Source organism: Oncorhynchus mykiss, chromosome 12 (genome assembly GCF_057628025.1).
Source record: "Oncorhynchus mykiss isolate SJ-2025 chromosome 12, ASM5762802v1, whole genome shotgun sequence".
NCBI classification, from domain to species: domain Eukaryota; kingdom Metazoa; phylum Chordata; class Actinopteri; order Salmoniformes; family Salmonidae; genus Oncorhynchus; species Oncorhynchus mykiss.
This window is the reverse complement of record NC_143033.1, coordinates 72,449,608-72,462,813: the sequence shown is the minus strand read 5'-3', so window position 1 is coordinate 72,462,813 and position 13,206 is coordinate 72,449,608. Positions and strand designations below refer to the sequence as shown.

At 44.1% G+C, this 13,206-nt stretch overlaps 1 protein-coding gene across 2 annotated transcripts in view; it reads left to right on the top strand.

The window, feature by feature from the left end:
- Window positions 1–13,206, top strand: part of LOC110538141 (LIM and SH3 domain protein 1) — a 44,528-nt gene that overhangs the window by 7,062 nt on the left and 24,260 nt on the right. Inside the window, exons 1-2 of one of the 2 annotated variants that reach the window (XM_090193222.1) lie at window positions 8,420–8,678; window positions 9,552–9,646. In XM_090193222.1, the coding sequence (XP_090049348.1) occupies window positions 9,591–9,646 (56 nt within the window). In that variant the 5' untranslated portion in view covers window positions 8,420–8,678; window positions 9,552–9,590. Of the gene's footprint in view, window positions 1–8,419; window positions 8,679–9,551; window positions 9,647–13,206 lie in introns of those variants that run through there. The other variant, XM_036938203.2, reaches the window with a different exon arrangement.

Below are 13,206 nucleotides of genomic sequence, written 5' to 3'. Positions count from 1 at the left end.
AAAAAAAAACAGCTGATACCGTTTAATCGGCCGGTTTTTATTTATTTATTTATTTGTAATAATGACAATTACAACAATACTGAATGAACACTTATTTTAACTTAATATAATACATCAATAAAATCAATTTAGCCTTAAATAAATAATGAAACATGTTCAATTTGGTTTAAATAATGCAAAAACAGAGTGTTGGAGAAGAAAGTAAAAGTGCAATATGTGCCATGCTGCAGTTGTGCCATGTTGCTCAGAACATGAGAACATATGAAAGTTGGTGGTTCCTTTTAACATGAGACTTCAATATTCCAAGGTAAGAGGTTTTAGGTTGTAGTTATTATAGGACTATTTCTCTCTATACCATTTGTATTTCATATACCTTTGACTATTGGATGTTCTTATAGGCACTATAGTATTGCCAGTGTAACAGTATAGCTTCCGTCCCTCTCCTCGCCCCTACCTGGGCTTGAACCAGGAACACATCGACAACAGCCACACTCGAAGCAGCGTTACCCATCGCTCCACAAAAGCCGCGGCCCTTGCAGAGCAAGGGGAATAACTACTCCAAGTCTCAGAGCGAGTGACGTTTGAAACGCTATTAGTGGTCACCCTGCTAACTAGCTAGTCATTTCACATCGGTTACACCAGCCATTAGGCTGATAGGCTTGAAGTCATAAACAGCGCTGTGCTTGCGAAGAGCTGCTGGCAAAATGCAAGCAAGTGTTGTTTGAATGAATGCTTACGAGCCTGCTGCTGCCTACAGTCGCTCAGTCAGACTGCTCTATCAAATCATAGACTTAATTATAACATGACACACAGAAATATGAGCCTTTGGTCATTAATATGGTCGAATCCGGAAACTATCATTTCGAAAACAAAACGTTTATTATTTCAGTGAAATATGGAACCGTTCTGTATTTTATCTAACAGGTGGCATCCCTAAGTCTAAATATTCCTGTTACATTGCACAACCTTCAATGTTATGTCATAATTACGTAAAATTCTGACAAATTAGGCGGCCCAAACTGTTGCATATACCCTGACTCTACGTGCAATGAACGCAAGAGAAGTGATACAATTTCACCTGGTTAATATTACCTGCTAACCTGGATTTATTTTAGCTAAATATGCAGGTTTAAAAATATATACTTCTGTGTATTGATTTTAAGAAAGGCATTGGTGTTTATGGTTAGGTACAGTCGTCCATCGATTGTGCTTTTTTTGCAAATGCGCATTTGAATAAATCATCCCCCAGCGTTGCATCGATTATATGCAACGCAGGACACGCTAGATAAACTAGTAATATCATCAACCATGTGTAGTTGACTTGTGATTATGATTGATTGTTTTTTATAAGATAAGTTTAATGCTAGCTAGCAACTTACCATGTCTTACTGCATTTGCGTAACAGGCAGTCTCCTTGTGGAGTGCAACGAGAGGCAGGTGGTTATAGCGTTGGACTAGTTAACTCTTAAGGTTGCAAGATTGGAACCCCTGAGCTGACAAGGTGAAAATCTGTCGTTCTGCCCCTGAACAAGGCAGTTAACCCACCGTTCCTAGGCCGTCATTGAAAATAAGAATGTGTTCTTACAGCTACATTTCCGATTGTTATGAAAACTCGAAATGGACCCCGATTAATCGGTCGACCTCTACTACACAGCACTACACAGCTGATCAAAGCTTTATGATTAGTTGATTATTTGAATCAGCTGTGCACCCCTTGGGGTCCTGAGGACTAATTTTGGGGAAACCCTGAGTTTGTGGCAGCCAGATGTGGGCTCACACAGTGAATGAGTGTGTGTCTGATATCCTTGTGAGTGTAGTAGTGTCCCTATCGGGTGTGCACAGAGCCAATCAACGTGTCTGGAGTGCCTCCTGTAGCCTGGGGTCTGTCCATACTGGCCGGGGTCCCGGCCACAGTGAGGGATCGTTAGGCTGACCGAGCACGTTCACAATATTTAGTACTGGGCCCCCGCCTACAGACACGCATGCCCCGGAGCTGTGCTGATGCAGGGAGACAGTCCTGCTTTTTACTGGATCACATTTTCTCGGCCTTGGTTTCTGCAGTGTCCTGATTCTCTTACTTGACAGCCTGATCCAGCCTCTCAGCCTCAGCACCCACTCAGGCCCCAGCCGGGTTTGTCTGGAGTCTGAACACTGACAGTCTCATTCCCTCGTTCTAAATGAGTCGCTCCTCCTCTCCTTGTCTCTCGGTAGTGTATTGGTCCCAGAGATGGTCATGGGATCTGTGGGAGGTGTAGTCCTGACCTGGTGGGTTAGCAGGTTTCGGTGAAGGCCAGGTATTCTTTTTGTTGTTGTTGACACGGCTGCAATCCAAGCCTGTTCTCTGTGGAACTGGAATTCACCCAAGGTCAATATTGAGTTTACCCTGGTAAACACAGGATCAAAGTCCACTGCTGCCATTCAGCTCCTCTTTACCCCTCCGCTTGCGGCATTAGCACCCGCGGTCACAGACTCCTCTATTGGCTCTCTTTTTGTTCTATTTGTTTATCCATCGCTTCTCAATAACACAGATTAGGATTACAGATTAGGGGAGATGCCCGGAGGGAATTTAGAGTGTATGGCAACAGAGAGGCTGGAGTTGAGACATGAGATTGGGATGAATATTTAGACAGGTGGACAGACGCCTCCTAAAATGGCCACCACATCTGGAAAAAGATGAGGCCTAGATTTAGTAGAAATGTAAACTACCCACACAGTGGTGGTGTTTGATCTGTCAACGATTTGACATGCCAGAGCCACAGAGAGGGAGAGGCAAAGACGGTGCATCTGCCAGTGGGTCCTCTCTCTCTGACTGGGCCTGTGTAGTGTGGTTGGGGTATAGGTTTGGCCCAGTGTTGCTGGCTGGCTCTGGATCAGAGCTCCATTGACCAGGGCCTGTGTCCCGAATGAGCCCACTCCTTTGTCTGCCTCAGCCCGGCTCTGCTGGTCAGCAGCTACACACACACACACACACACAGTCCTGGGTGGTCCGTCGGTAAAGGCCAGTGTGAGAACACACCAGACCAGACTTGAATTCTGAAAAGGTATCAGAGCAAATGGAGTCATGGATTTAAGGCAAAAGCTTTTGTCCCGTAGTGGATAAACTGCATCCAGGAATCCCTGCTATATGTTCTGGAAACACTCCTTGTTCTACCATCCTCCCCTAGTCACTGTAGTTGTCTTCTCTATTCCATAGTGTTGTAATGTGTATCCGCGGCTGTCATGGTGGCTATTCTTACCCTCTCCGGACTGTGAGGAGAGATTACTTATAGTGTGCTGTATCAGTATTATAATAATATTACTAATAATAATTAGTAGTAGTAATGTACTGCATGCTTTTAACCCAGCCTGTATCACTGTAGACCACACAGGGACCTGATGATACCCCCAGTTTGTATCACTGTAGACCACACAGGGACCGGATGATACCCCCAGTTTGTATCACTGTAGACCACACGGGGACCTGATTAGAGGTCGACCAATTATGATTTTTCAACGCCAATACCAGTTATTGGAGGACCAAAAAAAGGCGATACCGATTAATCGGACAATTTTTATTTTATATACGTACACAGTGGGGCAAAAAAGTATTTAGTCAGCCACCAATTGTGCAAGTTCTCCCACTTAAAAAGATGAGTGAGGCCTGTAATTTTCATCATAGGTACACTTCAACTATGACAGACAAAATGATTAAAAAAAATACAGAAAATCACATTGTAAGATTTTTAATGAATTTATTTGCAAATTATGGTGGAAAATAACTATTTGGTCACCTACAAACAAGCAAGATTTCTGGCTCTCACAGACCTGTCCTCCACTCGTTACCTGTATTAATGGCACCTGTTTGAACTTGTTATCAGTATAAAAGACACCTGTCCACAACCTCAAACAGTCACACTCCAAACTCCACTATGGTCAAGACCAAAGAGCTGTCAAAGGACACCAGAAACAAAATTGTAGACCTGCACCAGGCTGGGAAGACTGAATCTGCAATAGGTAAGCAGCTTGGTTTGAAGAAATCAACTGTGGGAGCAATTATTAGGAAATGAAAGACATACAAAGACCACTGATAATCTCCCTCGATCTGGGGCTCCACGCAAGATCTCACCCCGTGGGGTCAAAATGATCACAAGAAAAAAATCCCAGAACCACACGGGGGGACCTAGTGAATGACCTGCAGAGAGCTGGGACCAAAGTAACAAAGCCTACCATCAGTAACACACTACACCGCCAGGGACTCAAATCCTGCAGTGCCAGACGTGTCCACCTGCTTAATCCAGTACATGTCCAGGCCCGTCTGAAGTTTGCTAGAGAGCATTTGGATGATCCAGAAGAAGATTGGGAGAATGTCCATATGGTCAGATGAAACCAAAATATACCTTTTTGGTAAAAACTCAACTCGTTGTGTTTGGAGGACAAAGAATGCTGAGTTGCATCCAAAGAACACCATACCTACTGTGAAGCATGGGGGTGGAAACATCATGCTTTGGGGCTTTTTTTCTGCAAAGGGGCCAGGACGACTGATCCGTGTAAAGGAAAGAATGAATGGGGCCATGTATCGTGAGATTTTGAGTGAAAACCTCCTTCCATCAGCAAGGGCATTGAAGATGAAATGTGGCTGGGTCTTTCAGCATGACAATGATCCCAAACACACCGCCCGGGCAACGAAGGAGTGGCTTCGTAAGAAGCATTTCAAGGACCTGGAGTGGCCTAGCCAGTCTCCAGATCTCAAGCCCATAGAAAATCTTTGGAGAGAGTTGAAAGTCTGTGTTGCCCAGCAACAGCCCCAAAACATCACTGCTCGAGAGGAGATCTGCATGGAGGAATGGGCCAAAATACCAGCAACAGTGTGTGAAAACCTTGTCAAACGGTCTTCACCTCTGTCATTGCCAACAAAGGGTATATAACAAAGTATTGATAAACTTTTGTTATTGACCAAATACTTATTTTCCACCATAATTTGCAAATAAATTCATAAAAAATCCTACAATGTGATTTTCTGGATTTTTTTTCTCTCATTTTGTCATAGTTGAAGTGTACCTATGATGAAAATTACAGGCCTCATCTTTTTAAGTGGGAGAACTTGCACAATTGGTGGCTGACTAAATACTTTTTTGCCCCACTGTGTGTGTGTGTGTGTATATATAACACTTTTATTTTAACTTAATAATATACATAAATGAAATCAATTTAGTCTCAAATAAATATTGAAACATGTTCAATTTGGTTTAAATAATGCAAAAACAAAGTGTTGGAGAAAGTAAAAGTGCAATATGTGCCATGTAAATAAGCTAATGTTTAAGTTCCTTGCTCAGAACATGAGAACATTTGAAAGTTGGGGGTTCCTTTTAACATGAGACTCCAATATTCCAAGGTAAGAGGTTTTAGGTTGTAGTTAATATAGTATTTATAGGACTATTTCTCTCTATACCATTTTTTAAAATTTCATATACCTTTGACTATTGCATGTTCTTATAGGCACTATAGTATTGCCAGCCTAATCTTGGGAGTTGATAGTCTTGGAGTCATAAACAGCGCTGTGCTTCAAACATTGCAATGAGCTGCTGGCAAATGCAGGAAAGTGCTGTTGGAATGAATGCTTACGAGCCTGCTGCTGCCTACCACTGTTCAGTCAGACTGCTATATCAAATCATACTTCATTATACGAGCCTTAGTTTCCGGATTTGACCATATTAATGACCTATTATTTCAAAAAGAAAACGTTTATTCTTTCAGTGAAATCCGGACACGTTCCGTATTTTATCAAAGGGGTGGCAACCCTAACTCTAAATATTGCTGTTACATTGCACTACCTTCAATGTTATGTCATAGTTATGTCAAATTCTAGCAAATGAATTACTGTCTTTGTTAGGAAGAAATGGTCTTCACACAGTTCGCAACGAGCCAGGCGGCCCAAACTGCTGCATGTACCCTGACTCTGTTTACACTGAACGCAAGAGAAGGACACAATTTTCCTAGGTAATATTGCCTGCTAACATGAATTTCTTTGAACCAAATATGCAGGTTTAAAAAATATATACTTGAGTATTGATGTTTATGGTTAGGTACATTGGTGCAACGATTGTGCTTTCTTTGCGAATGCGCTGTTAAATCATCACCCGTTTGGCGAAGTTGAAGTTGGCTCTGTTTCGATGATAAATTAACAGGCATCGCATTGATTATATGCAATGCAGGACAAGCTAGTTTACCTAGTAATATAATCTACCATGTGTAGGTAGGTAACTAGTGATTATGTTAAACTTTCTAGGGCAAGGGTTCCGCTAGCGTTTCCGCTGAAAAGGCATCGCGCGAAATTCAAAAATATATTTTTTAAATGTAACTTTCACCCATTAACAAGTCCAATACAGCAAATGAAAGCTAAACATCTTGTTAATCTACCCACCGTGTCCGATTTAAAAATGCTTTACAGCTAAAGCACAACATATGATTATGTTAGGTCAGAGTCAAGTCACAAAAACACACACAGCCATTTTCCAGCCAAAGATAGGAGTCACAAAAAGCAGAAATATAGATACAATTCATCACTAACCTTTGATTATCTTCATCAGAGGACTTCATGTTTTTTTTTTTTTTTTTTTTTTTTTTTTTTTTTTTTTTTTACCTTTATTTAACCAGGCAAGTCAGTTAAGAACAAATTCTTATTTTCAATGACGGCCTGGGAACAGTGGGTTAACTGCCTGTTCAGGGGCAGAACGACAGATTTGTACCTTGTCAGCTCGGGGGTTTGAACTCACAACCTTCCGGTTACTAGTCCAACGCTCTAACCACTAGGCTACCCTGCCGCCCCATGTTACACAATACATGTATGTTTTGTTCGATAATGTACATATATTTATATCCAAAAATCTCAGTGTACATTGGCGTGTTACGTGCAGTTATGTTTTGATTCCAAAACATCCGGTGATTTGCAGAAATACTCATAATAAACATTGATAAAAGATGCAAAATTAAAGAAACTTCAAAAAATTAAAAAAAAACTTTACGGAAAAAGCATAATCTGAGAACGGTGCTCAGAACCCAAAACAGCCAGCGGAATATCTGCCATTTTGGTCTCAACAGACGCTAGAAAAAAAAAACACTATAAATATTTGCTTACCTTTGATGATCTTTATCAGAAGGCACTCCCAGGAATCCCATTTCGACAATAAATTACTGATTTGTTCCATAAAGTTCCATAAAGCCCATAATTTAGCCACTTGTTGTTAGCGTGTTCAACCTAGTAATCCATCTTCATGAGGCGCGAGCACTTCCTCCAGACACAAACTCAAAGTTCCGTTACAGTCCGTAGAAACAAGTCAAATTATGTATGCAATCAATCTTTAGGATGTTTTGAACATAAATCATCAGTAAGGTTCCAACCGGAGAATTTCATTGTCTGAAGAAAAGCATTGGAACGAGAGCAAACTCTGTCGGGAGCGCGCGTCATATGACCGAGGCTCTCTGCCAAACCACTCACTCAGAGCTATTATGAGCCCCTCCTTTATAGTAGAATCCTCAAACCAGTTTCTAAAGACGGTGACATCTAGTGGAATCCCTAGGAAGTGCATCCTCATTCATATCTCACTGGGATTTCATTAGGCACTGTTTTGAAAATCGACTTCTCACTTCCTGTTTGGATTTCTTCTCAGGTTTTTGCCTGCCATATGAGTTGTGTTATACTCGTAGACATAATTCAAACCGTTTTAGAAACTTCAGTGTGTTTTCTATCCAGTACTAATAATAATATGCATATTTTAGCATCTGGGACAGAGTAGGAGGCAGTTCAGTCTGGGCATGCTATTCATCCAAAAGTGAAAATGCTGCCCCCTATCCCAAAAAGGTTCAAATTGATTGTTTTTTTTATAAGATAAGTTTAATGCTAGCTAGCAACTTATCTTGGCTCCTTGCTGCACTCGCGTAACAGGTGGTCAGCCTGCCATGCACAATGCTGTCTCCTCGTGGATTGCAATGTAATCGGCTATAATTGGCATCCAAAAACGACAATTACCGATTTATTATGAAAACTTGAAACCGGCCCTAATTAATCGGCCATGCCAATTAGTCGGGTCGACCTCTAGACCTGATGGATACCACCAGCCGTAATGCCTTTCTCCCACCACAGGGACACTGCACAATTTACTATGTATGTTTGTCTATCTGCTTCAGTGGGCTGTCTTATTTATGTGCTTTGTGTGTGTAGGCAAGTAGTGGAACATGTTTAGTGAGAGGGGTAAAAAGGAATGGCTGAATAGAGAATACCCCAGAGCCATGTTAATAAAGACTATCTTTCTCCCTCTCTCTCTCTCGCCTTCCCTTGATAGCAGGAACGGCCAGATCATTGCCTCACTCCCTGGCGTTACTCTCATCCACCCCTCCCTCTCATCGCTCTCTCCCTCTCATGTTCCTTCCTCTTTCCCTCCAGCCTCCCTCCCTCGGTCCCCCTCTGAACCCTCAGGCCACAGATCAGCCTGCTGTCGAGAGAGGGGGGTGTGAGACTAAGAAGGATAGGGCTGTTGTGAATATGGATAGAGGGAGAGAAGGAGACCAAGGCTTGCAGAGCTGAACGGACAGAAAGGAAGAGATGGGGTCAAATCAAACTGAACACAAGTGTTTTCCAGCCGTCAGTCATCCCATTAAGACAGCTCAATGTGCTCTGTTGGCAGTGTTGTGAATGGCTATGGGTGAGTAGGGTCAGGGCAGGGAAACTGGGTCAGTCACTAGATGTGTGTGACGTGTGTGTGTTTCTGATTAACGTTAGATCTCCACACAAAGCCAGGGAATATTAAGGCGCGCGTGACTTTGAGGCCTTGATTATGCTGCCAGCTAGGTTAACAACCTGTCAGGACATTTAGCTCTCATTAAAACACTGTGTGTATCCTCAGACGTTTGCGTCATTGTGCAACCTCTTCAGAGAATGGCTGACCATTACGAGTGGCGTTAGTGGAGTACCAAGAAGGTGCGCTGGATGCCTGGGGCGGTTGGAATTACTTTTCAAATGCGCACAACTACCTCTCCATCCACCATGGTAGAAGGGCTTTCTGACAGGGTGCTCAAGCCAGCAGGTTTCATCTCTAAAACACGACCAAAACTGTTCAGGGATCCTCAATGCTGCTTTGTTCTATGAGGGAGTTAACTTTTACAGAAGATGGGTGGGGTCTCATGGTGGACGCTGGCAGTTCTCTCTAAAAGTGGATGTGGCTCTGCTCTAAACGGTGTCTAGTCAGCCACTGGGCTTCACGCATGGGTTTTGCAAACACGCCACACGTCCTGTGACGTGGCTTATAAATAACCACTGTGTGCCCAGAGAGAGAGGAAGTTGTCTGGTGACCCTTAACCCCTCTGCGCCTGGACAAACAGACCTCTCTCTTTCTCCATTCTCCCTCTTTCCTCCAGCTAAAGAGATGATTATGTTCTTATTCATCCAAATATGTCACTTCCTGGTGTGAATATGCTGCGTGGTTTAGGTCCTCCATGCTAGCATTGAGTACAGTGAAATGAATGTCTAATCTCTCCCCCTCTCTCTCTCTCTCTCTCTCTCTCTCGCTCTCTGACAGTACTGGCACAAAGGATGCTTCAGCTGTGAGATCTGCAAAATGACTCTAAACATGAAGAATTACAAAGGCTTTGAAAAGAGACCATACTGCAATGCGTAAGTAGTCCCCAAACATGTGTGTGTGTGTGTGAGAGACGTAATAGAGGTTCGCAGAAGGCTCAGGTGTTCGTCCCTCACACCAAACAGAAGTGGCTGATTTAGCCTATTGCGGAAGACTGGTCCAGAGACTGACCCAAAGTGGTGTGTGTGTGATGTTCCAAACCCAGCTGTGTGTACTTCAGAGCGCTGTAGAGGCTCCTCAGTTCCTCCCTTCCTTATTTCCTCATCTCCTCTCCTCCATTTCTGTGTCTCTGGCTCACCGAAGAGAAGAGCTGGGTGTGGGAAAGGGCATGCTTACACCCCCTCCTTGTCAGGGGGCCAACAAGGAAAATTCCATAAGTTCCTCAGCAGTGACACACACACACACACCAGCCAACTCAGGCTTCACACACACACTCCCACTCTAGCCCACGCTCCTACGGCTGGTTAGGAATCCTTGGAATTCCCCTCTCTCCGCGCCAATCCTTTTTGATTGTGTGTTTGGGGAAAGAAGGCGTGGCCAGTTAGTGACCCCCTTCCCTCACGTACACACAGTTAGTGACATGCACTCAATTACACGTCTGGCTAGGAAAACACTCTTTAACTAATGATACACCCTTGCAACCTTCTCCTCCGCTTCTCAATATGTTTGTCCATCTGTCTCTCTGCCCAGAATCCAACCAGGAAAACACACACACACACGCACACACACACACACAAGTTCATTTTGAATACTGGAGAGTAGGGATTTTCCCATGAACTTCCTACTTCTCCAGTCACTCTCTTAGATCCCGATCTTTCAGAGAGATCATGCGGCTTTGCCTTTAGCAGGATCATCTCTATTCTCTCCTCAGACCTCCGTTCTCGCTCTCCCTCCTTCAGGAAGCAGGCCCCTCCAGACTGTTTATTGCTCTTCTTTCCGTTTGTGTAAATCCCTGTTCGTCAGAGTAAACCCCATCGGTGGAAGAGCCCCCCCCCCCCCCCCCCGGCTCTAACTCTACTATAACTGTGTTGTGGTTTTACTGTGATCATAGCGTAGTTTTCTCTCTGCAGTGGATAGTTTGTTTTCACTGAGCGCTGCCCACCCACAGCTGGGCTGAGAATCCCTGTGCCCTGATTAGTCGGCCAGCTCACAGGGGGATTGTAGGAGATTTAGGAGGACGGACAGATTGGAAATTCTTCTTGGCAATTTTGTTTCCGTGGAGTTTGAGAGCGCCTTGGGCAAGCTACTGTCATACCGTTGTTGTTGTTCTCATGACCCCTGGATTCACAAACGCTGTAAAGAAACTTTAATGTAATCAATAGTGTTTATAGAGGCAGTTTCACCTTGACCAGTCCCACCATGTTCCATAGCAGGCTAATTCAAATCTGGACCTGGGAACTGCCAGAGACCTCACCATACGATATTGTACGATATTATCACTGTACTTAGGTGCACTTACAATATGTATTGTGGTTCAATACCGATTTGATGTTCCAAAAACATTGCTCTGTGTGTTTGCTGAAGAGAGACGAGAGCATGAGGAAATGAGTTGTTTTGATCAGTCATAGAAAGAAGTGCTGAGAACCATGTTGGCTCACTGTTTAAAAAAATGGAGAACAAACTATTGGGTGAAAATGACTGGCGTTTTGGCGCAGGTACAGCCGAGCAGCACTACCTAACCCTACCTAGTTTTTATTTTATATATACAAATCGGTGCTTTGAGTCAATCTTCCCTTCTTGCGACACCAGGTGGGTGAAATGAATTGTCAGAACGGGTAGAACAGAAACCCAGCAGTACTCCGGACCTCCAGGCTCAGATTTGAAGAGCCCCGTTCTGTAGTAACACAGTTGGCAAGTTTTACTTTCAATTTGTGTCTAACTGTATAGTGAATGAATAACAGAAGTCCACACAAGCCATTCATTCTGAGAGAATTACATAATCCCAGTGTTCTAGCAGCGCTGGTACTTTTCACAGTTTGCCCAAGTGCTCAGTGCCAGGTCCTGATCGACACTGACGGGTTAAGAACCCAGTCAGTGAAATGTCTCAGCCAGACATGTTTTAACATTTTAGCCTCTGTGTCGTGGCTTCTGTCAGTCTCCCTGTGTGGACGCCAGTCAGACGGCTCGGTCTCTCTGTGTTCTGCCATCTACACCAGCTCAGTCCCGTAGATTAAAGCCAGAGGCTTACTACACACCTACTCTATAGTACTCTGCCCCAGCCTACCTCGGAGTCGCTTCCATTGATGTTTTCCCCGACTACGATCCAGGGCCACATCGGGTATTCTCATCCCATCGAGGGTTAGGCTAATTAATTTAGCATTGAGGGTAAACTGATCCTAGGTTAGCTACTTTGTCCTTGAGTGCCCCTATGGACAGGAGTGGGTGTGGCCTACCAGAAAGTTATTTTCCACCTGCTCCTAGTTCCACTATGCCAGTAACCCTTGCTCTCTCCAGTAGTTAGTTAGTTAGTTAGTTCCTGTTCTATCATGTTCTACTGGAGAGAGCAAGGGTTACCGGCATAGTGGAACTAGGAGCAGGTGGAAAAGAAGCAGTCTAATAATGTGTGTTTGTGGCTGTCATTGATAGCAGAGGGAGGCAGTGTGTGACTCCTAACCTTGTTCCACTGCAGCCTGACAGATAGATGAGTGCTATTGGTTACTGACGCCAGACGCAAGACTCATACATGTACAGGCATTACATAGCCTTCACACACACATTCCTGTATAACTGGTCCCCACAAGTATAGTTAAAGTCGTGTACACACACACACACACACACACACACACACACACACACACACACACACACACACACACCAAAACAAACTCAAACGCACAATGAGTATCAAGTATCTGTGTGCCAGCTGCACACTCGTCTCTCTGTTCCATGCTGCAGCAGCCTAAAGCACAAAAGAGGCTCTGTAGAGCACACACTGGCCACAAACCAACCAGACACACCCGTATCCCCAAATAAAACCTACAAATAATCTATTATGACTTTTAGAATGAAGTGAGTGGAGTGCACCTCAGTTTCCCCAAGCCGACCCAGTCACAGTCCTAGAGCTCTATAGAACAGTAGATTACAACAGGATGCTGTTACCAAACGTTACACATGACATGGCAAACCGAGGCTTCAGCTCTAACCCTGACCTAAGCTGCCCGCTAGCACAGCCAACCACTACATTTGAATGGAATTTGATAGCAGTACTCTCTCTGCCTTTTCAGGAACGTGTGTCTGAGCATACACGGACCTGTGTGTGCTTGCACGCTCCACTGCAAGGAAGGTTGCAGGTAGCCAGCCGTTAGAGGCAAGGCAGCAACCGGAGGGTTTCCAGTTCGAAAACCGGGTCCAACAGGACAAATTGTCCAAGAAGTGAGCTGGCAACCAGAAAGTTGCTGGTATCAAATCCTAGATGCTTTTGCCTGCCGTTGTGCCCTTGAGCAAGGCCCTTAACCCCCCACAACAACAGCTCCCTGGTTGCTCAGTGTGGCAGCCCCCCCACACTTCTCCAACAACCCTGTATGTGTGTCTTTTGGAGGGGTTGGGTTAAAAGTGGAGTCACATTTTGGTTGGACCTTGTGTACAATTGACCAGT